This window comes from Syngnathus leptorhynchus, chromosome 9 (assembly GCF_054491065.1).
Source record: "Syngnathus leptorhynchus isolate UIUO chromosome 9, UIUO_Slep, whole genome shotgun sequence".
Classification (NCBI taxonomy): Eukaryota; Metazoa; Chordata; class Actinopteri; order Syngnathiformes; family Syngnathidae; genus Syngnathus; species Syngnathus leptorhynchus.
Window position 1 is genome coordinate 4993279 of NC_141203.1, and position 22953 is coordinate 5016231.

The 22953-nt window shown below is 38.2% G+C and overlaps 1 protein-coding gene across 1 annotated transcript in view; it reads right to left on the reverse strand.

Moving 5' to 3' along the window:
* Positions 1-20309, reverse strand: part of nalcn (sodium leak channel, non-selective) — a 45428-nt gene extending 25119 nt beyond the window's left edge. The window contains exons 1-15 of the mRNA XM_085920169.1: positions 20219-20309; positions 17463-17556; positions 17192-17253; positions 16076-16216; positions 15599-15781; positions 13795-13878; positions 13539-13678; positions 13319-13447; positions 11295-11446; positions 10999-11141; positions 10792-10896; positions 10634-10720; positions 3425-3556; positions 3073-3240; positions 439-630 (exon numbers count right to left, since the gene is read on the reverse strand). Of these exons, the coding sequence (XP_085776295.1) occupies positions 439-630; positions 3073-3240; positions 3425-3556; positions 10634-10720; positions 10792-10896; positions 10999-11141; positions 11295-11446; positions 13319-13447; positions 13539-13678; positions 13795-13878; positions 15599-15781; positions 16076-16216; positions 17192-17233 (1698 nt within the window). The 5' untranslated portion in view covers positions 17234-17253; positions 17463-17556; positions 20219-20309. The remainder of the gene's footprint in view (positions 1-438; positions 631-3072; positions 3241-3424; positions 3557-10633; positions 10721-10791; positions 10897-10998; positions 11142-11294; positions 11447-13318; positions 13448-13538; positions 13679-13794; positions 13879-15598; positions 15782-16075; positions 16217-17191; positions 17254-17462; positions 17557-20218) is intronic.
* Between the last annotated feature and the right edge of the window lie 2644 nt (positions 20310-22953).

Here is a 22953-nt window from a genome sequence, read left to right on the forward strand (position 1 = left end):
TTTCTTCTTCACCGACAAAGCGCATCCTCAACTCCCAGCTACTCGCATTCTTACTCCCACCATCCAATCATTGCAAATAATGATACATCCTACAGGTCTGCTAGCACGAGAGACTAACATGACAAACGAGTGGGTGTGAAGCACAAGCCATACAGAACAGACAATATTTGAGTGGCTTGTTTATACGCAAATCGTTGTGTGAAGTGAAATCTGGGTGATGAGAATTCAAAAAATTTACCCAATAACAACCCTTAATCACAGAAATAGCATCATAGCAAGAAAAAAGAAGTCAAAGTATTATGAAAAAAATATGCTATTAGTAGAAAAAAAAACGTATAAATGGAAAGTGTTCAAAAATTCAGAATTATTTTTTTTTATTTTACAAAAAAGAATCACAATTCTGACTATTTCAGAGGCAAGCGCGAGGTGGTTCTTTACCCTGGGGAAGGTTGTGAAGCGGTCCAGCTCTTCCACAAAGCAGAACATCTGCAGACTGATGGCCGACATGACGATGAGGAGGCTGGCTGTGAACACCACAAGACTGCCTAATTTTTTGCCAGGTCCAAATATCTTGTAGACAAAGTCTTCCAATGCTGGGGAGATCTTTATCAAACGTACCACTCGAAGGACCTTCGGAGGAAAAGAATAAGACATCTTTAATGTCAACTAAGTACTACCCCAAAAATAATGGAATAGTGTCTTTCTATATATAGTTTTTCATACAGATTTTGGAGTACTAAACATTATTGTAACTTCTATTACAATTTACGTCGAGTGACACTGCAATTTAAAACAAAATGAACGCTTGGATACCTTTTTAGTTTGAAATTGTCGAGCTTCTCAGCAATAAAAAAAGCCCCTTCCTGTAATTTTTCATGAAAGCAGACAAGATATCTTTGTGTTCAACATTTTAGCCTACAATTGTTTTTTTCCGATTTTTGCACTGTTGATATTAAATAATGTCCCATTTTGTTTCATACAGGGATACTTTTTTTTTAATCAGATTCATCAACAAAATATATGATAGGTTAATCAATGATTAAAACAATCGTCAATACATAATTTCCTCATTTTAAGATAAGCAGGGCTTTGTTGTAATTATTTTATGGCCAAACAATATGGAAAAAGGATAAGACTACTTCTTGTTCAGCATCTTAGCAACCAGTCCCAAATATGGTCATGCCTGCAGTGTGCCATTGTCCCACTATTGAACCCGTGAAAACCTAGTCTATACGAATGGCTGTTATTCATTCAGTGGCTTCAGCATTTAACTATTATCTGCATTGTTATTAAGGTTGTCATGAGTAGGTGACACACCCTGGGCCACTATAGGAAACAGAGTCAGTGTTTGGACAACAAACTAAGAAGGGCCTTCACTGACTATTGATGAGGTTGGATTTAATTATGGAGCTTTTTTCCAAAATGTACTATGGCTTTTGAATGGGATTACTGTAATATGGGGGCTAAACAGTTTTCCTGCTATAAATCACAAAATATGAATTAAACACAGACAATTGTGTCCTTGTACTCCTGCCAGATTGTTCTTGGCCTCTTGCAAGACATTGAAATGATTCGCATGAAATATAATTGCAAGATGTATTGTAACACTGTGTCGCTGTGACAGGCATCCGATTCGATATTGGCTGTAAATGAGCACACCCCCTCACTCTACACTATTTGAAAGGTCTGAGAGTCATCCAGAGCTTTGCCTTTCTGAATGAATCAGATTGACTGAGCTGTTGACTCACGACAGTAGTGAAGTCATTGCAATTCTGAGCACACACAGACTAGAGGGCCCCAATGCCTGATTAAAAATCTTTCTGTTAGGTCAAAGCTGATAAGTGAGGCTAGAGAAGCTTGTGACATGTTATTCAGACTAAAAGGGCATTTGGTACGGTGAATGACACGCCACTTAATTTAATATGGAGAAAATCGAGACTAAAAATACCATATAATATAGCTTAGTATTTAGCCGTGTGCTAATGCTAAGTATGATTGCAGTAGAAGCTGAATAGAAAGCAAGTTAATGCAATTATTTTTAATCGCAAAAGCTCTATAACCATTGCATGAGAATATGCATGAAAAGTAAGTGCGGACGGCAGCTGTTGAAAGTGAACCAGGTTGTATAGTCAGGGTTCATTAAAGACCCATCAAGAAGAGCTTCATTCCGCCCCCACTTCCAATTGTCCACCACCTTTTCATTGTCGGCACACAAGGCAAGGTCAAAGGTTTAAGCAAATTGCAATAGTCCTTTCGTTGTTGACGAAGGCTGTAGGCTGGAAATTAGCTGCGTAAAAGCACACAGTGGTTCCTGACAACCACACAATGGTTCCAAGAAACATTCAGTGTGCAGCCTGTGACATGGCACTGATTCTCTTCTATAATAAGGTGGATAATTGACAGGTTGACTGTTATCCCCACTCCAAGTAGGTACCATTCAGACAGAGGATCAACATGGTAAAAGGGAGGAAAATTGTTGCTTTACAAAGTAAAGTCTCTGATGCTGAGATAAAACAAAATTGGTGCATCTGAGATATAATATAAAATCTTTCATTGATCCTGTCTTTTACACAGAACTCAGCAAAATGAGATATTGTGCTTCAGAACAGCCCCACAACATCCAGGACCTTAGGGAGACGGTGGATGCTTTTGAAAAAATGACTTAAAAAAAAGGAATTCTATTTGTTATTATTATTATTAATAATATTATCTCTTCCATCCCCATGGCCTCACCCCTAGGAAGCGTTTTAACCATTTTTGTTATTGAATTCCCAGGGTTCGCTGAACCCAGATTCTGCTTCGTCAAAGGAAGGTAAGTTGAATTCACAAGATCTTCAAAGCATCCTCCACACTGATTCACGACATCCTGAGTCGAGGTTTGCTGCATTACTCCAAAGCTCAGTTCTTTATCATGGTACAAAAAAAAATAGTCTTGGCTCGGTATTTGGTGCAACACTAGGGACAAATGTTAGAGTGGCTTAAGTGAGGTCACAAAACGGCTTGCATGTTTATTGAATACTGTATCCTTAAGATATTTTGAAACACGATAGTTTGTTGGATATGAAGTCTAACCTGAAAATAGGTGAACTGGGAGTGGTAGAGATCTGGGTATATATGCAGAGTGGTGCCCACCACCAACAACAATTCAAATTTATGCAGGGAGGAGCTAAAATAGCCGGTAAAGCCCAAACACCATATCTTCAGAAGAGCTTCCAGGTCAAACAGAACAGTAAAGGCCACCTAGAATTCAACAAACACAGATGTTAGATTTTATTCCCTATGTAAAAACGTCAACTTAGATTTATTGGAGTCTTTATTTATTTTTTCATTACTGTATCTAAAACATCAGTCCCCAAATTAATCAATATGAAAATAAAAACAAAATATGATTTAAAAACTGATTTAAAAAAAAAAAAAAACTTACCTCTGCCAGGTAAAACTCATCATAGTGCCTGCGGTGGTTCTCGCCTTTGTAATAATTGCTCGCAGCAACGATCACATCAACTGCAACCATACTCAATATGAACATGTGGAACACAGACGAGCGCATCAGTTGCTGTGGAAACAAAGACGTGCAAATTGCGAGAAATGTTATTTCCATATGCTTTCCATTGAAGTTTTGGCTTCCATGCAAAACAATGGCAAAAATATATAATGCACATATTTACATATTCCATATTTCCATCCATATGATGTATACAATATAGGAAAATGGGCAAACCAGCAGGAAGACTGCATAAAAACTCAAAGCAATCAGGAGGCTTTTGTGAACACAACATCGAACCAGACAACAAAATCAGTGTGTATTCACACCGACGGAAACAAGAGGAGAAAGGGGCAATCACTGTGCGTTATTTCTCGTGGGACGCGCCGTGGAATTGAACGCCTACAACAACGCAAGATGGAGACAATCAGGACACAAATAAAAAGTGATGGAGGGAACACACACAAGCATGCACACACGCAAACACAACACTTGTTTCTACAAAAGGGCTAAACTGTCTGTGTGTTGGTTTGACAATTTAACAGATGTGATCACGACCTTGGCTGGACTTTGTGTGTGACAACAGGGGGAACAGCTTGAGAGTGGGTGAAATGGTTCACCCTATAAAAAATACAGACCACTTGAAACAAGTGAAAGACGAGAGGAAGATGAGATGTTTAGGGAGACCAAATTGGGCCAAGGGAATGGGACTACTGCCACCAAGCCACCTACACAACAGAAACACTGATCGAATGACAAACTCGCATTTCCAAGTTGTTGACAGTTTTCACTTGTTAATATATCATCCATGTTTTCTTGCATGACCATTTAAAATGTGTAACGCACGAAAAATATGTTTTATAGCCACATGTTGGACAATTACCCTCAGTGGCCTGCCATAACAGCCCTTCAAGCCATTACAAACTTCACAATGTTTTTTTTAGGGGAGGGTGGGCCATTTATGGGAAGCTGAACTTCGCACTCAGACTTTCTTTTTTAAATCTGCAAATAGGTGATTCTGCAGGTGCCGAATTGTATGTTGAGCCAATTTATAATATATTGTACATTTGGGAAAGGTCTACATAGACATTTGAACAAATGTGGTACTAATCAAATGTATGGTGTGTTTTGATGATATACTTATCATGTTCAAAAATTATAGCTGTCAAAAGAAGCTTCCAAAGCTCTGGGCTGTAAGATGTTTGAGCTAGCTAATGAAAAATCTGCACAGCTGTAATTTGCATCACTCAGCTAGTTTTTAATGCCCATCATCTTGTTAAATGCGCCATTTTTAATACTTATGTCACAAATGTTGCAAAATATATAGACTCACACACAGGTTAGCCTGACTGAGATTGGACATGACAAAACAGTTTGACATTTCCAGAGAGCCAGATGCTCTCACCCATGGGTTCTGTGGCTGAAATGAATGTGTGCGTGTGTGCATGCGTGTGTGCAAAAGGCCAAAGAGGAGATAGAAGAGGACTGACAGGGAACAGAAAGGTCCCGCTTGAGTGCATCAAACACTTCTTATAGTACTGACTCAGGTTATAGTCTGTCAGCTTTGGAAAATCACCCCACTAAGGCAACCTGGGAGTCGTCGCTGAAGAGCAATGTGCAATCGCAACCTTTATTAAAGTGGTGGGATGTCTGCACACCCAGCTCAAAGGACAACTTTCTTATATTATCCCTACATCACTCTTTATCTTCTTCTATTAACTGGCAAAATGTGGCGCACCTCACCAAATAGTATTGAACATGTGCAGTAGGTATGTCGTGCATTGCACTTAATTTAAAGGGGAAGTCAACCCCCAAATTTTCTAAATCGTAATGTTGATTGCAGCACAACTAACCAAAAACACAGTGTTCTGATTAATGTTTTGCTTGTGAAATATGAATAAACAGACAAAATACACCTTGTTTTTTTATCCGTCTCAGGGGTCGGCCATTCAGCTGTTGACTGAAAATGACATCACAGTTGCTCAGGAGAAATGTTTTTAAAAATTAAAAAAAAAAAAATTGATCCTAGAACCGACACGGTTATTAAGGCATTTGTTTAAGAGTGGATTGAGTTCGCCTGCTTAGCAATCATTCAACAATGAATGCTTTAAGTCACTCTTCCAGCAGCTGTCTTCTCAGTGAAGCAGAAAGTGGGATCCTACAACATAACAGAGTTGTGTTCAAATAATGTGTCCTGATGTAATTTACTGTTAATAATGGAATCATCTAGAGGATTTATATGTAATACCTGGAACATTTCTCGCGGCTTCGACCGCAGATGCAGGCTTATACAGACTGATTGCTTCTTCCTCCTGCTCCGTCTGTTCACTCACATAGCCAAAAAGAACAAATGCTCTTTTCTGCCTCGTTTCTAGACAAGTGTGACACGTGTAGCCTGAAGCCACCTGACGATAGCTAACCAAAAATCTGCGACACATTTCCTTAAAGTGACTCAGCACAGCTTCAACTGATCTATCGTTTCAATCACCCACTCAGAGACTCGATTAGATACACCTCACCAAATATAATAGGATCCAATATACAGCATGAAAAAGGCTGCCTTTCTAAAGATAACACTGCTCTGTTATGATTGTCGCTATATGCGAGGTATTAATTTGCTGGGTATTAGAATACAGCTTAGTGAGTGACTATGGGTGCAATTTATGATCAAATACTAATGTATGAAGTATGGTTGCTATTATGGGATAGCAAAACCTCTCTCTAAATGTTGTCTTGTCATGATCCTCTCATGTTGCCAAAAAACGCAAAAAGAAAATCGAGACACTCAGTTTGAAGAAGTGCAGTCCAGTCTTGATTTAACAGAAAAAAATCAAATTTAATTGAAGACTTTTGTTTTGTTCATATAGCCTGCAATTATATAATTTATATATTTTTGATATTTTAATTGACACTATTAACTAGTAGTTGCTATTGTCGGCCACGTAGTATAATGGCTTGAGTCAATTTACAATATTTGTAGAAAAAGAGAACAAAAACAATTTTTAGAAAACACATTGGAATTTTTGATTGATATTCAACCAATTGGGTGAACAAGTAAGCATAAGGAAAAAGACCCCCCAAAAAAATGACCAGCGTGGCCTACCACCCCTCTCATTCGGAATAAGAACTTGATCAGAATGGGCTTGATCCGATCAGAATTTTCCGAATGATGTGTGTATGTAAAGCATTCTTATTGGGATGAGGATTTTTAATCCAAATAAATGCATTCATGTAAAGGTAGCCACCGTGTCAATGAAAGTCTTGGTCAAATAATGCATTTTTAGTACAGCTCTTGATTTGCTTATTAAATTATTACAGAAGGTTGTGAACATGGTATAAAATCCAAATTACATCAAGGATTGTGGTGCATGTAAAAACCTCTGCTGGGTTGGCCAGCAATAAAAGCAGGCGCAAACAACAGCCCGACCTTGGGGTCTCAATAATATCCGCTTTGCTTAGCCAACTCTGTCTCCTTTTCCTGTCTTGCTCTTCAAACTTGGATATATATACAGTATGGCGTGGCTGATTAGAGTCTGGATCGAATAAACAGTCTCATTTATAATCACTCCGACTTTATTACTCCTTGTTCATTTCCGGCAGGTTTTGTGTCCTGTTACAAAGAAAACATCACCCAGCTATGTTCTAATGTATTTTTTTTCTCCCATTGTCACACTTGATAACACAGGGATTCATTTCCTCATTCATCATCTTTATATACCTTGTCTCAATGATGATTTCAAACAATACCTCATTGGCACATGGCAATCTACAAAATCAAAATGAGCTCATTGCTAACTAATGATGTTGCAAGTGAAGAACAAAACTAATTTATGGTACATCACCATGACAATAATTACTGTTAAAGTACTTCTTAAACAATTATTTCAACATTTCAATCACCATTTAAACACCTGTAGTATGTTTATTTCTGCTCATGTGAACCAATCAATGTGCCATTGTAATTATGACATAATGGAGCATCGGGGGATAATTAGTAGACCGGGACACTTTATTAACCTCATCTTATCAGGCCACCAGTGTGAATTAAACCGTGGTCTTCAAGAAAAGTATGGAAATTAAGTAGTGGGATCATAAACTGTAAATACATGGTGGGGAAATTAAAAATGGGCTTCAAAAGAGCTTATCCATATTTCTGGAAAAAAATAAAAAATCGGATAATTATGGATGTCATGCAAGATATTACCATAATGAGTTGTATTCAGCAAATCTGAAGCTTTAGTTAAGTTTTATATAGTGCAGAAGAGGCTTTCATTCCACATTTGGACAGTTCTGAATGTTAAAATGTTACTTGCCCATAAATTAAATTAAGGTTTCATTAAATTCATTAATTAAATACTACATACTTAATATTGAAAGCAAATTCTTTCAAGCAAATCTACACTTGGACAGTTGTGAATGTTAAAATGTTACTTGCCCATAAATTAAATTAAGTTTTCATCAAATTAATTTATTAAATCCTACACGCTTGATATTGAAAGCTAATTCTTGGAAGGTCTTCTTATTGGAACAGAATACCTAGTATGGATTTTAGTTTCTATTGTTTGCCGAAACTACTTAAAAATCAAACAAATCAGAGCTTTGACGCATCCTGGAACCGATTACGTTCGAGAATTGTTTTCTAAACTTGAACACTTCTTAAATGTGATATTTATTAAAGACTATATTTGTATAAATATTCAGGTTCTTGACAAACAACTGAGAACGGAAGATAAACACATTGAGATTATTTGGCTTTGTCACCCCTCAAGAGAGAACTTCCTGCTGCCTCCAAAAAGAGCAGGTGGTCAATCAATTCCATGTTATCTCCAACTGCTGCTGCCCTCTCAACAAGTCAAGCACACGCATGCACGCACACACACACACACACACACACACACACACACACACACACACACACACACACACACACACGTACATCATCAAATGGGATAAGCAATGTCTACAAGTGGAAAGGCCTGCATCTTCACATTAGAAACTCTGGTGGCTTTGAGTGTCAATGTGGGTAAGACCCATCTGCCAGCATCGAAACATTCTCATCATTTGATGGTCAATTACTCAGGAGACAGGCAGAGCAGAACACAAGCGGAACACAAGTGCCATTCAGTCAAGACTTCCAAGTTCCAAGTCTATCTGTCTGCTCAGCACGCTTCATTGCTTTTAATTATAGGTGTCAAAGCTAAGCGCTAGATAGCATTTGACCAAGATTTGAGATATCCCCCATTTATCGAAAAATCACAACAGACTGGTTTTATGAGAGGGTACTATTAGGGATGGGAATCTTCACCATCAAAGCGATACGATACACAGCCAACGATTCGATGCGTTCACGATTCATGGAATTGCCAATGATAAGATGCGATACGATTCTCCCATCTCCTGCGATACGGTGAAATACAGTACAATTTATTTTAAAACAATGCGATCCAGTGCGATACGATGCAAGTGCATCTTACAGGTCGTATCGATTTTCCGATGCATATCGGTGAATCTTCCCAACTGGGTGCTATGTCTATTTTGCCCTCCAAACTAAAGCACCTAACTTGAACACGGATTATAATGTGACTATTGTTTTGTATAACATTTTATAATAATGTTTTTTTTCTTTTACTATTAAAACTAAATCTTTAATTTTACAGTTGTAACAGTTTTTTAAAGATGTGATCATTCAGAATGATAAAACATTACGTCAAACATTGCCTGTACACTAAATAGTGGTTTAATGATGGTGACAAATCAATCCTAGAAAAGATTAATTCACCTTCCATTATTTTCTTTGGTTTCAATTTTAAACAAAACATTGTCATGGGGAGTATTGTGTTTAACCTCAGGTGTTCAACCGGAGTATAACAAGCACAGAATATCTCTCTTATTTCTGAAGTGTTTTGCATTATGACTTGCCATTGTTCTAAAGTGCATTGCTGCAAGGGGAATCTACAAGAAGCCTACATAGGCGCAACGATGCTGAAAAAAGGACCATTTGAATAGAGAGCTTCACTTTTTGTAGGATTTCCCACTAAATTCTCTTGAGAGCGCATTGCTCCGAGTGATCCATTTAATGGAGCAGAAGGCTCAGAGGGAAGTCAGCCGTGTTTATCCCTCTGGTTATCCCTATCTAAATCCTCCCTCCAAGTGATGATGGTGCTCTGGAGGGGACAAACTGCATATTCCACACACTATATTTTCTCTCCACATTTCTCTATTTTTTAAATTCCTTCCTCACCCATTTGTGTATTGACACTCACCACCTCGCTCATTGCCGCACAGTCTATTGGCACTCTCTCAGCGTGAAGCCAGACTTTTGCCCTATGGTGCTATCAACAGAGGTCCAGCTGCAAGCTGTGTTCAGCTTATCTCAAAAGCACTGCCGTTTGGATCACGCTGACCACAAGGCTAACTGCAGCGTGCTATCTTGTGCAGACGTCTTTTAAAAGTCATTCATGGCTATAGCAGTGCAAATCTACATGTCTTTTGAATTTCACTCACTTAATTCCAAATTACACTTTTCTGCTGGTGGATATTGTGGAATTCTCAGTTCTATCAAAATACAAAAATGTTCTTAGTAAAAAGCACATTGCTGCTAAAGTAATGTTCTATGGGACTAAGAAGAGGTACATGTTAAGGATGAGGATTCCAGATCAAGATGAACTCACGGCAGGATATAATTGTGAAATATTGCAGACGATAACGATACCGTGACAGCGATAGTTGTCACCGATCCATCATATACAAGTGGTGTTAGAAGATACTGAATCGTAGTAACTTCCTGTACATTAGGCATATATAACAATTAAACATATTGTTTTAAGTGATTTTTTTTCTTTGCCTAGCTATTAATAAAATAAAACAATGTGAATAGTCCATTAAAAAACTGATTTGTTTTTGCAGGAGCCAAAAAAAAAAAACGATTCTTTTGATATGAATACTTGGGTTGCAAATTTCCTATGTATATTTTGCTCAGTATATGTACAATAGCAGCATAATGGAATAAAATGGGTATTAAATTGCTATTGTTTCATCAGAAGGAAAAGCAATAAAACATAAAATATGCCAATGTATTCCATTTCTGTCTTAAATATGCAAGTGTGCTTTTAAGCATCAGCAGCTAATAAATTGCATTAGCGGGTTCACCTGAAGGCAGGCAGGTGCTCGGCCATGTGGTTTGTTGACATCTACGGCTACAAGCTGCCATCCCCCGGCAGTATCTTCGTGAAACATCTGCAGCACAGGGATATTCCCACCCAAATAAGTCACGATGACAAAAGTTAAATTTGTTCCAATCACTATACCTGCGTCGTCGCTGTGGATGTGGTGCTACTCCTGGACCCCCACATCTGCTGAAATTGAACTCTGATTTCAGCAAAGGTCTCAATGATGACAGCAATGAACACATTCTGTTCAAGAACAAAAAAAAACATTTGTTAACTTAGTACAATCCGAAGCAAATGAAGGTTCATTGCCAGACTAGAGAAAAGAAATATACAAAAGCCCCTAACCTTCACAAGCCATGCCAGGAAGAAAATTAGAGTGATAAAATAGAAGTAAGAGCGCCAGTGAGGGAAACTGTCAATTGCTCGGTACATGAGGAACACCCAACCCTCCTGAGAAGCAGCCTCGTACACAGTAAAGATGCTCGTTCCTAAAAAAACAAACAAAAAAAACAGACAAATATATGGTTATGAGAACAAAAAAAAACAAAAAAAACAAAAAACAAAACAAAAAAAAATATATATACATATATATATACATATATATATATATATAAAATATAAATAAAAGAAGATGACTTTACCCAGTTCATTGAAGCCACTGTAGCCAAGTTCCTGCCTGCTGAGACCCATTTCTTCCAGGTCCTTACACTTGAAACCGAAAGGACACTGGTAGCCTTCACCATGAGGGGAGCAGTGGGTGTCTGGGATGACCAAGCTATTCCACGTCACATTGCTAAACAAATGAAAAATATATATAACTGCTTATGGTTGGAGTTTTTCACAATGATTAGACAACTTTGTAGAGGTGAAGCTAGAGGAGGGGCTGTGGGGGCACTGGCCACCCTTGAAATATGCTTGGACCCCCAGAGGTGCCATACCAGGGTTTTTTTCTACATTTCCAAGTTGTATTGTATTTTACTGTCTTGATCATCATTTTCTGAAGAATTTTGGCTTTTGAGTAAATTGGCACCTCAAATTTGGAACATTACTAAGGTCGTACATTTGAGCATGAGACAAAATGTGTTTGAAATTAACTGACATCCAGTTTTTCGTGGCCCATGAAAACCTCAAATTTATGAGAGTTACTGCAAATGCACAACAGCTGCACTGAATTTGACAAGAAGCTTAATGGACACTGAATTTTATGATTTACTGTGAACATGTTTGACTGAAATACAACCTCTGATTCATTGTAAATGCGGAATATATATTTTTATACTTGTGTGACAGTTAAGCATGTAATAAAATTGGAAGAGGCAAACACACTATGTGACTAATTCAAGAGTGATTAAATTTACTTTTTTTCTAGTGTCAATAATAGTTTGCTCTTTTTCACAATTTAGCTGTTAATGTACAACTTCCTTCTGAATGACTGTAGCGTTCATCAAGTTTTATGATAGCAACAGTGACTCTGGAACAGGCTAACTCAATTTACTTTATTTCCTATGTGGAAGAAAATCGTTTAGATGGAGGTTCACCAGTTTTTTTTATGTTTTAAATAAGCCTATAATAATACCTTTGTGTGCAATTCATGACATGAAGTGAAATAGCAGGTGAAATCCTGACATCCACAAGATCCTCCTTTTGTTAACAGATCCGACACCCTATTCATCTCATATCCGTCTCCCCTGCTATATTATTCCCAATTTCCATCATATTCCATGTGTGTGCAAAGCTGCAGAGCTTTTGACTTTGGGTCAAGGACATGTAGCACTGAAAAGATAAGACACATCTGTTCTCTCTGACATATTTTAAAGCACACTTTGGATTTGGTGAGGTAACACGGGGATCACAAAAGACACTCTGCTTTTTGATCGGCAAATTGGTATCCAAAGTGTAAATGTGAGGGTCATGGAGTTTCTCTCATGCATGTAACGGTCAATGTGTCTCGAGGGTGCATATGCAAAAAAAAAAAGCTTCATTCAAAGGGTGTAAGACGTGCAATTAATTTTAGCACTTGGTGCTAATTGTAAATACAATATAGAATACTTGGAGGAGCGTTACGCCTACCTGATTCCACATCTCTGTGGAGTTGTACATGCATCCTCATTATGACCAATGTCATTTTAATCATGCTGTAATTAATTGTACTTTAATTTGAATTAAATGGTAGTGCAGCATAATGAGGCTCAACGGATATTGGACTGTTGTTCCGTGCCATTGCGAAGATGCTGATCACAACTACTGTAGAGGATGTTTTTTTTAAATTGGACGGTAGGTGAAAACAACAAGGATAACTGAATCGTAGGACATATTTACAGGATAAACGTCTCATACTTAAGACCTTATATTTCCAAAATATACTGTAAATAGCAAGCTATAGTCTAGAATTTCTCCACAGTGGGAAAAGTAAAAGTGTATTTTATTATAAGTTCAAAAGATGTATATTTGAAACTCGAACAGTTTTATTTTGTCAGGAATATTTGTCTAAATTTGTTCACAAACTGAGCTCCTTAGGCACCATGATGTCATTTTCAGTTGAGAGTAAATGATAAAAAGGCCGCCCCATCAGATGGATATAAACTGAAGGATTTTGCTGCTTGATTCCAAAAATGCAATATTAATCAGAATACAATGTTTACTGTTTAAGTTACGTGTTAATTACCCTTTCTCAGTGTCATTGGTAACACAGTGATGGTTGAATGTTCCAAACATCTGCACACCCAGAATTCCATAAAGCAAGAGAAAAAACAGCAGGAAGATAGATACACTCCAGATCTGTTCCCCAGAACGCCTGCCGACAACAAGAATGTAGACAAACAATTTTAGTGGCCGAGTTCTTTATGCACAATACATTTTGGTAAGAATAAAATGCTTCGTTGTACTTAAGAATGTTAGTGATGCGGGAGCGAGGAAGCTCAAAGCGGAAGTAGATCCTGAAGGCCCGAATCATAATGAGCGCTCTGGGGATTCTCAGCATCCCCCATGGAGACATCTGATCCACGAGCTGTGCTATCTCAAACATCTCAAAACAAAGAGAAATGGATGGTTGAAACATGCCTTAAGTAAAGCTGTCTAAGCAAATTTGAGGCGGCATAAAAACATACAAGCGCAGTAAAAATAGCAAATGTCGCAATATACCTGCAACGCCAGGGACACCCAGATGAAAACCACCATGAATCCATCAAACATGCACCAGCGATCTTTCGCATAGGAGTTATCCCCCTGTGCAGAGAGGAGGAAATGGCAATGGAACAAATCAACAGTTAACACTCCAGAAAGAAGAAGGTAACACTTTTAATGACGAGATTCAGCCCACAGCTTTCCTCTGTACCTCACTCTCTGTCTCACATATGCACACACAATCATAGACGTAGTACAACCTCTACAACCTCTATTATAAAGAACAGCCAGGAGCTTGTTATGCAGCAATTAACACCTCAGCCCATGCAGCATCAACGCAACATCAACAAACAAACGACTTCCCGCTTTTCTGGAATGCAGCATAAGAAGCACATTTATATAATTTTATACTAAATGGCCACCATCACCATGCGACTGTATCACCAACTGGCACCTCGCAGCTAAAGCCAGAGAGGGCAGCCATCTTACGTTGCCACTATTAATGACAACCTCTCATTAGTTTTGGCTGAAAATGCTATTATCAGTATGTGGATCCCTTATAGAGTAATGAAAGCCTCAAACTTCACTGTTTGATTCAACTATTCCGAGTATATTTTCAGTATCATAAATTGTGATTTACAGAGCTTTTTACTCATTTAGTTGTTCATTATTTCTCCCAGACGCATTACGCCACACATCTAACAATGTAGTTTAGTTTTCAGTCAGATGGCGTACTAGTGGCTTGTAACACATCGACAGCAAAGTCTGTCATGCCATCTGCCCTTTCCACAGGAAATGATGTGTTGCCGTGAGCGAGAGCCAAAAAAAAAAAGAAAAAAACAGTAGGATATGTCAACAGGTAGATATGGTCCTATATGTGTAAATCTTCTAATTTTCAGCATTCCGCCCGAGTGAAGAAATGAGAAGCAACTTGTTTTCGACATGATAAGCCAAGGAAAATGACAAAAGCCCTGAGGTATAAACAAAGTGAAATGTCAAGGGGACAATGGATGTCGTAGGAGAGAATGATGAGGAAAGACTACAAAATAGCAAGTGTCAGATAAACACCATAACAAACAAAAGCATGAAATTGGCTTGTTTCTTCATACAATCACATATTCCAGTATAAAGTAAATCACTGGGGTCACATTAAGTCAAGTTTCAAAGACACGAATGATTTTTTACAATGAAAGAAGGATTTAGTAAGGTTCTAATGCCATTTGTAAAGCAAAGTGTGTCTTCGTCCGCCTCCCTCTTCGTTATGCTTAACATGCCAAGTTAGCTGTCCACATATTATACAGCAGCCAGCTGTCCCTTCCGTACTGCGTCTGTTGAACCTTTTCTGGCTCCTTTATAACAGTAAAGTTTATCACATCTGTTTCCACAAGTCCTCACAAAGATAGGGCCATTTTTGAGCGATGCTGCAAAAATTCGATGGCAAAATCACACAGTGTTCTCCCAAGAGAGTTCACAAGTGGCCAGGTCTTAGGTAGCACAGCAGCTGTGGTGAGTTTCTCAAAACCCATCTGAGAAGATTGTGTGAGGCGATCTTTGCACCAAACTAAAGCATATTACTCCAGTGTACGTATGAAGTGTGATGATCAATGTGATGTGCTTAGTCCAGGGCCGTAGCTAGCCATCACGCCTAAGGCAAAACACACAAACACAGTCTGTAACTCATTTGCGTCCACTCTCTAAGCTTGTGGTGAAAAGTGGTGTGCATCTCCGACTACTCTTTCAATATATCCACACTTTGAAGACTGACTAACTTTGAAGAAAACTATTAGTTAGGTGAAATGAATGTCGTAGTGTTGGTGACTACCTTGAGGATTCCTCTGATGTGCATCTTGGCGATCATCTCAGCCGAGTAGAGGAAAATGAGTAGCGTATCCAGGGTGAAGGTCACATACTGGAGGGGCGGGTAGTGCTCAAATGTCATGGGGGTGTTCATGCATGCTGAGATGACGCTGCCGATGGAGGAGGCTCTCAGCAGGGAGTGTACCCACTACAGAAAGTTGAGAGACAGTTTGCGTAGTACTTTCTTTGCTTTGTTAAGCAAAACAATATATTATTAAAAATGAAGAAAATTTGCAATTCTAGTAATAACACGAATTTGATGCACAATTTGTCTTTGCGGGCCACGTAAAATGATGTGGTGGTGCGTATCTGGCCCCCGGGCCTTGAGTTTAACACCATATTTTCATATTACAACAACATGGAAATCAGTTCGGGTCACATAAAAGAATGTGTTTCACTAGAGTAAATAAGTTAATAAGTAAGTTAATAAATATACACTTACTGGTTTGTTGATCCAGAAGATGTCCGCACTGTCTGCCAGGGTCTCGTCAGGCCCAAAGTCAGTCATGGGCTGGGTCTCAACCCTGGAGCTTTGTTTCCTCTTAAGCATGCTGGGGCTTGCCGTGCTATACAGAGAGTGGATCTGACAAAGGGAGCAGTTAGATCATCATATGGTGACCAAAGCTACACCAAGGAAACCACAACATTCTGTATCTGCATTCAAGTCTGGTCAGAATTATGTGCAGTTCAGGTTAACCTGAAATTATTAAAAGATGTAGAAGATGTTAGGGTACATTGTAGTTCTTTAAGTCCTCAAGTGTTATCTTAATGTTGAATTAAACTTCATAATCTAATGAGTTTCAATACAAGAGCTGTATCATCATAAGTGTGCATTTAATCTTAACCAGTGCATAAATGCATACAAGTACGGTATATATTCAAATATTACAACAGTCGAATATAAAGGACTCTGTTTGACAAGAATACAAAGGACTCTGACATTTATTATTGTGTCGAGTATTTCGCTTAAAAGTACCCTGGGGCATTTATTGACTCAACTGCATGTATTTGGTGTCTATTAGATGTGAGCCATTTGTCAGTTTTCATAGAGGTGGCTGGTTTTCCCTCAATGAATTTCAGTGATAATGTTCAATAATATATTTATTATTTCTGTAGGTAAATAACTATATAAAATAATGATAATTCACTCAAATCATCCATCCATATATATCAGGATCTATATTAACACACATCATGATTTCAGGAAATATTATGATGTTGTTGCCGGACTTGAACTGCCAGAACAGAGTTGTCTTCCTCAACATGATCAACACATGATGCAAAGCACACATGGCACACAGGACAAGTGTATTCACACTGGAACATGTCCAGCAACTTACCGCGTGAGATCACATATGATCCTCATCAAGCAGTTCAAGCAAGTGTGAGTCTTCTTAATTGAGCGTTTGTGTGTGCACGTGTGTGTACAGTGGATAGAAAAAGTTGTGTTCACTTTTTAGATCCGCTGCACAAAGTGAAAAAGGTGTGTACAGGCTGTATGAGCATATGAACAGAAGAAGAGGAAATGACACTCTGAATGGAGACAAAGCGCACATACCAAAGGGAAAAGTAAAGCTGAAATTGCTCCAGCACTGCACATAACATGCGATCAGGCATACCCTGCAAATAACACACAACAGTTAGTCAACATCATGGCTTGTATGGCGTACATTTACACTATACCCACATCTACATTACGCTCAGAGAGACAGAAATGCCCACCACATCTGACATCAAGGCATATATGCGACACGCTCTGTGAATGGGTGACCGCATGTGGAGGAGGAAGACGGGGCAGACGATAAGGCAAGGTGGGGCGGGGGACTCACTGTGAGGCTCCTCATTGGTGCGTTCATCCCCAGGGCACAGAAAGGTGGAGGGACCAACCAGAGAGAGCAAAAAAGCAAGAGACTTCACGATTTGCTGGAGAAAGAGATATGGGAAGACAATATAGATAACAATTTAATCCATTGACATGAAACACAATTCCATATTCCATGAAATACGATAAAGTAGGGCACAGTGGCGCATACGGGTTCTATTCTATTGAGGATATTGATCCAAGCAGGTTGAAATGAGTGGAGAAAAGTGTCACATCAAGGGTGTTGGGTGATAGAACAATCTCTGCTAGGATGAAGGGGAAAGTTCATAAGACAATGGTGAAGTACGGGTTGGAGAGAGTGGCTCTGAAGAAACGCCAGGAAGCAAAGCAGAAAAATGAAGATGTTGAGGTTTTGGAGTGAACAGGATGGATAGGAATAGAAATGAGCTCATCAGAGGGACAGCCAAGGTTTGATGTCTGGGGAAAGGTTTGAGAGAACCAAGGGTTTGGACACGTCTGGAGGAGAGAAAGTGAGTACTATATAAGTAGAAGGGTCCAGAGACGGGGAGCAAGAGAAAGACGGAAAAGAAGGTTGACAAAGCAACACTTTGCTTCACTGCCCTTGTTCAATTCCACGGTCCCCTTCCCGCTGGTATAAATATATTTTATCTAGCAGTGAGTTCAAAAAGCAACTAAAGCATTAACTGCACAATTGTGTTTTGTTTTGTCTTCCATGTTTTTGTGATGACCAGGGATTGCAAAAATTAGATAGCTACATATATACCTACAATACACATAGAATAAGAAATGTTATTATTGTGACACGGCAATAGCATCTCTATTGTGGCTACTCAGTGCATTATGACAATTTATCAACTTTATCAATCATGTATCCCTAAAAAAATAGACAAAACAAATCTCGGAATGATGACTGTTAAGTGAAAGCTGAAAGTTTGTGTTCCCATTTAAATTGCACTCACATTTAGAAACCATTAGAGTGTCTTGATTATTGCACTTAACATATATAGAGATGTGACAAGAAAACCACTGCTATTATGTGGGAGGACCGGTGGCGAGAACTGCAATTAATTTTCCATTTGGGGGAAAGAGGACATGTTCCTCGTAGACAGGATGCAATCACATTAATTGCAAGTCTGGATAAGTATGTGGAGGTTTCACTTCTCGACTTTTGTAACTCTTTATAACAACAAACACAAGAATATACGCAGCATTTGGTTAATAATATTAATAATAATAACAATAATAATGACAATAATAATAATAATGCCAACAGTTCAACATAGAAATGTGCTAGTGTGGAACTAGTACTTTGCTATTCAGGGCCTGGACCACTTACTGTGATTAATGGAACAGTGTCTACCAGAAAATCCTATTGGTGAGCATTTTTTTCAACTTCTCGTGTTTTTTACTCCACCACACTGACTCCAAATGTGACATTTTGTATTGTATAACTGAGCTTCACTTAGCAATACCTCTACTTTTCAGGATTATTTTGTTGCTTTGCAACTTTTAAAAATTCTAATTAAACCCATCAATGAAACAAATAAAATAATCAGAACAGGGAAGCATGATAAATACGTTTTTGAAAAATGGAGCCAGAATTTAGGAAGGGGACACATTTTCACAGCACTGTATCATGTTGGATTATGCCAATTTACAGATAAATGATCAATATGGTCATCAATTTATGCCCATATTTATACATTGTGTTTTGATTGATATTGTGTGTACCTAATAAGTAATAATCAGAAAATAATCATTTTTTTTATTAGTATCAGGGCGCTGCCACCTGTGGTTGCCTCCTAAAATCACAACACTTCTCAAAAATATTACTTTTTTTTTAATTGGAGGGTATGCCACATGGCAACCTGATCTTGGAAATAGTTGACTCTTGTATTTTTTATTTCAATCAGTTTAAAAAGGGGAGCAATATACAGAATGGATTACTATTCTTGCACCCCGACTCCAGCTTTCTCTAGTCACATGAAAGAAAAATCTGAATGGTGTAATCAGATGTTGCCAAATAGTAAAATTGAGTTATGACTTCAACTCTTATCACCCCCACACATGTTCAGTCAATCAATCAAATTTGCATATTGTGATTTTGCAGTTTTAAAAAGGCAATTCAAAGCGCTTCTCGCTCATTAAAATCAACCATAGCCACCCGCCCCATCACTTACACACAAGGGTGCAAACATACACAAGAGAAATAAAAGAATAAGAGAATCAGGATCCTTGGATAACCACTAAATATAAACTCATCATCATCATCATCATCATCATCATCATCATCATCAAATATTACATTTAAACTAATACGTATAAGACTGCTGTCAAACGCTGCACACAATCATGCAAGGAGTCCAATCAGGAAACGCGCATCCATACTGAGATGAATGACACCATGACAGCCAAGGTTACTATGGAAACGCGCTAGCGCTAAAGCACCAGATCGCATTAAAAACAAGCCGAGCATAACACAAATATCATATCAGAGACCAAGGAGTGTAGTACAAACCATTCATAACGTCTCCCAACCATGTCAAATTGTAATATAGCAAATGCATGCAAAAAGAAAAAAAACCAAGTCAAGGCCTGGTACGAAGGATGCACCATCTCAACTTCCTGTACAGAACAAGCTAGCAGGTGGCAGTTTTTCCAAATACAAACACAACGGGAGTACCAGGTAAACATCACGAAAATAATTCCGAGTCATATTTGGACGGACATTGAATAACTTACAGCAGCGTGTTTTTGCCCTCATCGACCGCGTAGCATCGTGTCGGTGACATCAGCTGTTTTCATCCGGTGAGTCTGTCAATGTATACGTGGGGCTCGCGTAAGAGATTTGCGCATGCGCAGCCTGCAATCTCATCAGCAGCAACTGCAAGAGATGCGCTCCCAAGTCTCCATGGTAATACATGACCAAGGACCCTCAAAGTTGATACGACTTTTAGTGCAATATTTTATAATGATTATTAATGAGCAGTTACGTTTTTGAGCGTATACAAATTAGGAGAAAAATGACGTTTTGGTCTTTTTTTTCTTTCATAGTCGTGTAAATCTTTGGACATTTAGTGGAGACTTATCCTACCCTGCAAAAGAATCTGCTACAGTCAATATTTAGTCTTTGAATAATAAAAATAGATTCAACTGGCATAACCCGCAAATTTTACCTTCCAATAGTGTTATATATAAAGGAAAGCAAACACAATTATTTTTGATTGCTCTATTTTGAAATAATTCAAAGATTCCTTTCAGTTTAACTTGAAATTATGTCCTTAAAGTAAACCATGGCTGTATGTTTGTATTTTTCGCTCAAAAAATGAGATTGTCATTATAATGAGTTAATGAGTTAAAAAAAAAACAAAAAAACGTTGCATACATTTTGAATAACAGGGTAAGGCAACAGAGGCGGTGCTACAGGGTGGCCAAGGGTCAAGAACCCTCCCGTCACTCTTTTGCCCCTGACCACTTATATACCTACAGGAAAAACGTGATGTTATTTTTCTGCCATTTTCACACTTTGGCCACAGTTTTTTTTTTGTTTTTTTTTTGTATGTGAATAATTCATTGAACAGTGGAACAAAGATGTTTAAAATTTACATGTACTGTTTAAACTTAAATAAATCCCACAACAGACATTAATAAAAAATTAAAACAAAAAGCTGTGATAAATAATATAATCATAGATAATCTGTCCTGGCAATTTTTCAGTAACAAATAGCATTCAGACATTTGACACAGATGATAGATTTGATAGATGACATTATATATGATTTTGGCCAAGTTTAAGCAAGAACAAATAAAGCCTACTGAGTCAGGAAATCATACATATAGCCTTTTCAAAGCACAAGTAGCACATGTGAAAGCAATAGCACCCAAAGGCCTGCTTAAGAATCCCAGGAATCCCAATGATTTGACACTCACACAACAGCTGGAGCTTGAATTGGAAAAGCTACGCAGGATTCAGCTATACTATGTAATGCTCAAAGGCATGATATTTGGGAGGCTGTGAATGGGATACAGGGTCAAGCGGTCTGGATGCCACCATGTCTCTGTATATTTCATTGATGGCACAAGATGAAGTCACAAATGATAAGGAAAGCATGTCAGTTCTTTGTCTTGGTTGTTTTTAGCAATACTATACCAAGTTGCGGCGGTTTTATACAGCAACGATCGAGTCAAGTTTGGTGCTGCCACAAAGAAGGACAAAATCTAATTGTAACTGACAGTTCGGACCGCTCGCAAGACCACCTATACCGCCCTACCCACTTTTGAGGACTTGCATGTTGGATCAACTGAGACGAGCAGGAAAAAAAAATTGTTTGGACCGTCCACATATTTGCCACTTCTTCCAGCTACTTCCCTTCGGTAGGCGCTATCGAATTATGCACAGTAAAACTAACAAACATTCCAATACCTTCTTCCCTTTTGCCATTTACGCCATTTTCAGCTGACTTAACATTCCATAGCGGAATTGTTACAAAATGTTGCTAATTTAAGCAGGATTATTATTATTTTCATTATTGTAACTTCAGCATCCCACATTATTTGCACAACTGCACTTAATTGCGATTCCACACTATCAGACACTTTAAGGAGATCGAGGACTCTGCATCATTTGCACAACTGTCACTGTATCCTAATTAACACTCTACTGCTTAATTCACATGACTTGACAACTCTCAGAATCATAGCTGTCATTGTTGGCTGCTAACACACTTTTGTATTCTTGCATAGCTCAACATATGTGTTTGTTCATTATGTCCTAAATGTTCATTTTGTTATAGTTGCTTGTTGCTGTTATACTCAAGTAACTAAGTAGCTTATTTTTTTAACATACTTATATACAATAAAAACAATACAGATTCTGAAACGTACCGTGTGTTTATCATCACATTTATTTCTCTGTGCCATCTATGGTAACATTCTGTGTTGGCATCACAAGAATATAAAAAAGCTAATACTGTCGATGGTGAAATCGTATGAGATTTGCTTTCATGTGACTTCAAACTCCACGTGTGATTTTTAAAGAGGAAGTCAACCCCAAAAAGTGTTTTGCAATAATATTTTCAGTTGAAACTCAGATTGAGGTTTCCTTTGTAGACTATGAGTAAAGAAGGAAAATCCACCTGTTTATGTCCATCTCACGGGGTGGCCATTTTATCACTTGCTGTCGACTGAAAATGACATCACTGATGTCAGGTCTCAAGTCACAACCAATAACGGCTCACCAGTTGTCTGAAGCTGAGCCATGATTGGGTGAATTTTGCTTGTCCAACAATTTGGGGCATTTGGCTCAGTTATGTCAAAAAGTTACATATTTCCTTCTATCTTCCATGTAAAAACAAATTCTAATGGCAGATCCCGAGCCCATGAAAAGGATCATCTGGAAAAATGAAAGAGGAGGGGGAAAAAGTGAAACCCAAAAAATAATAACAGTCTGCTTTTCATTACATTCTTAAACTGTTGGG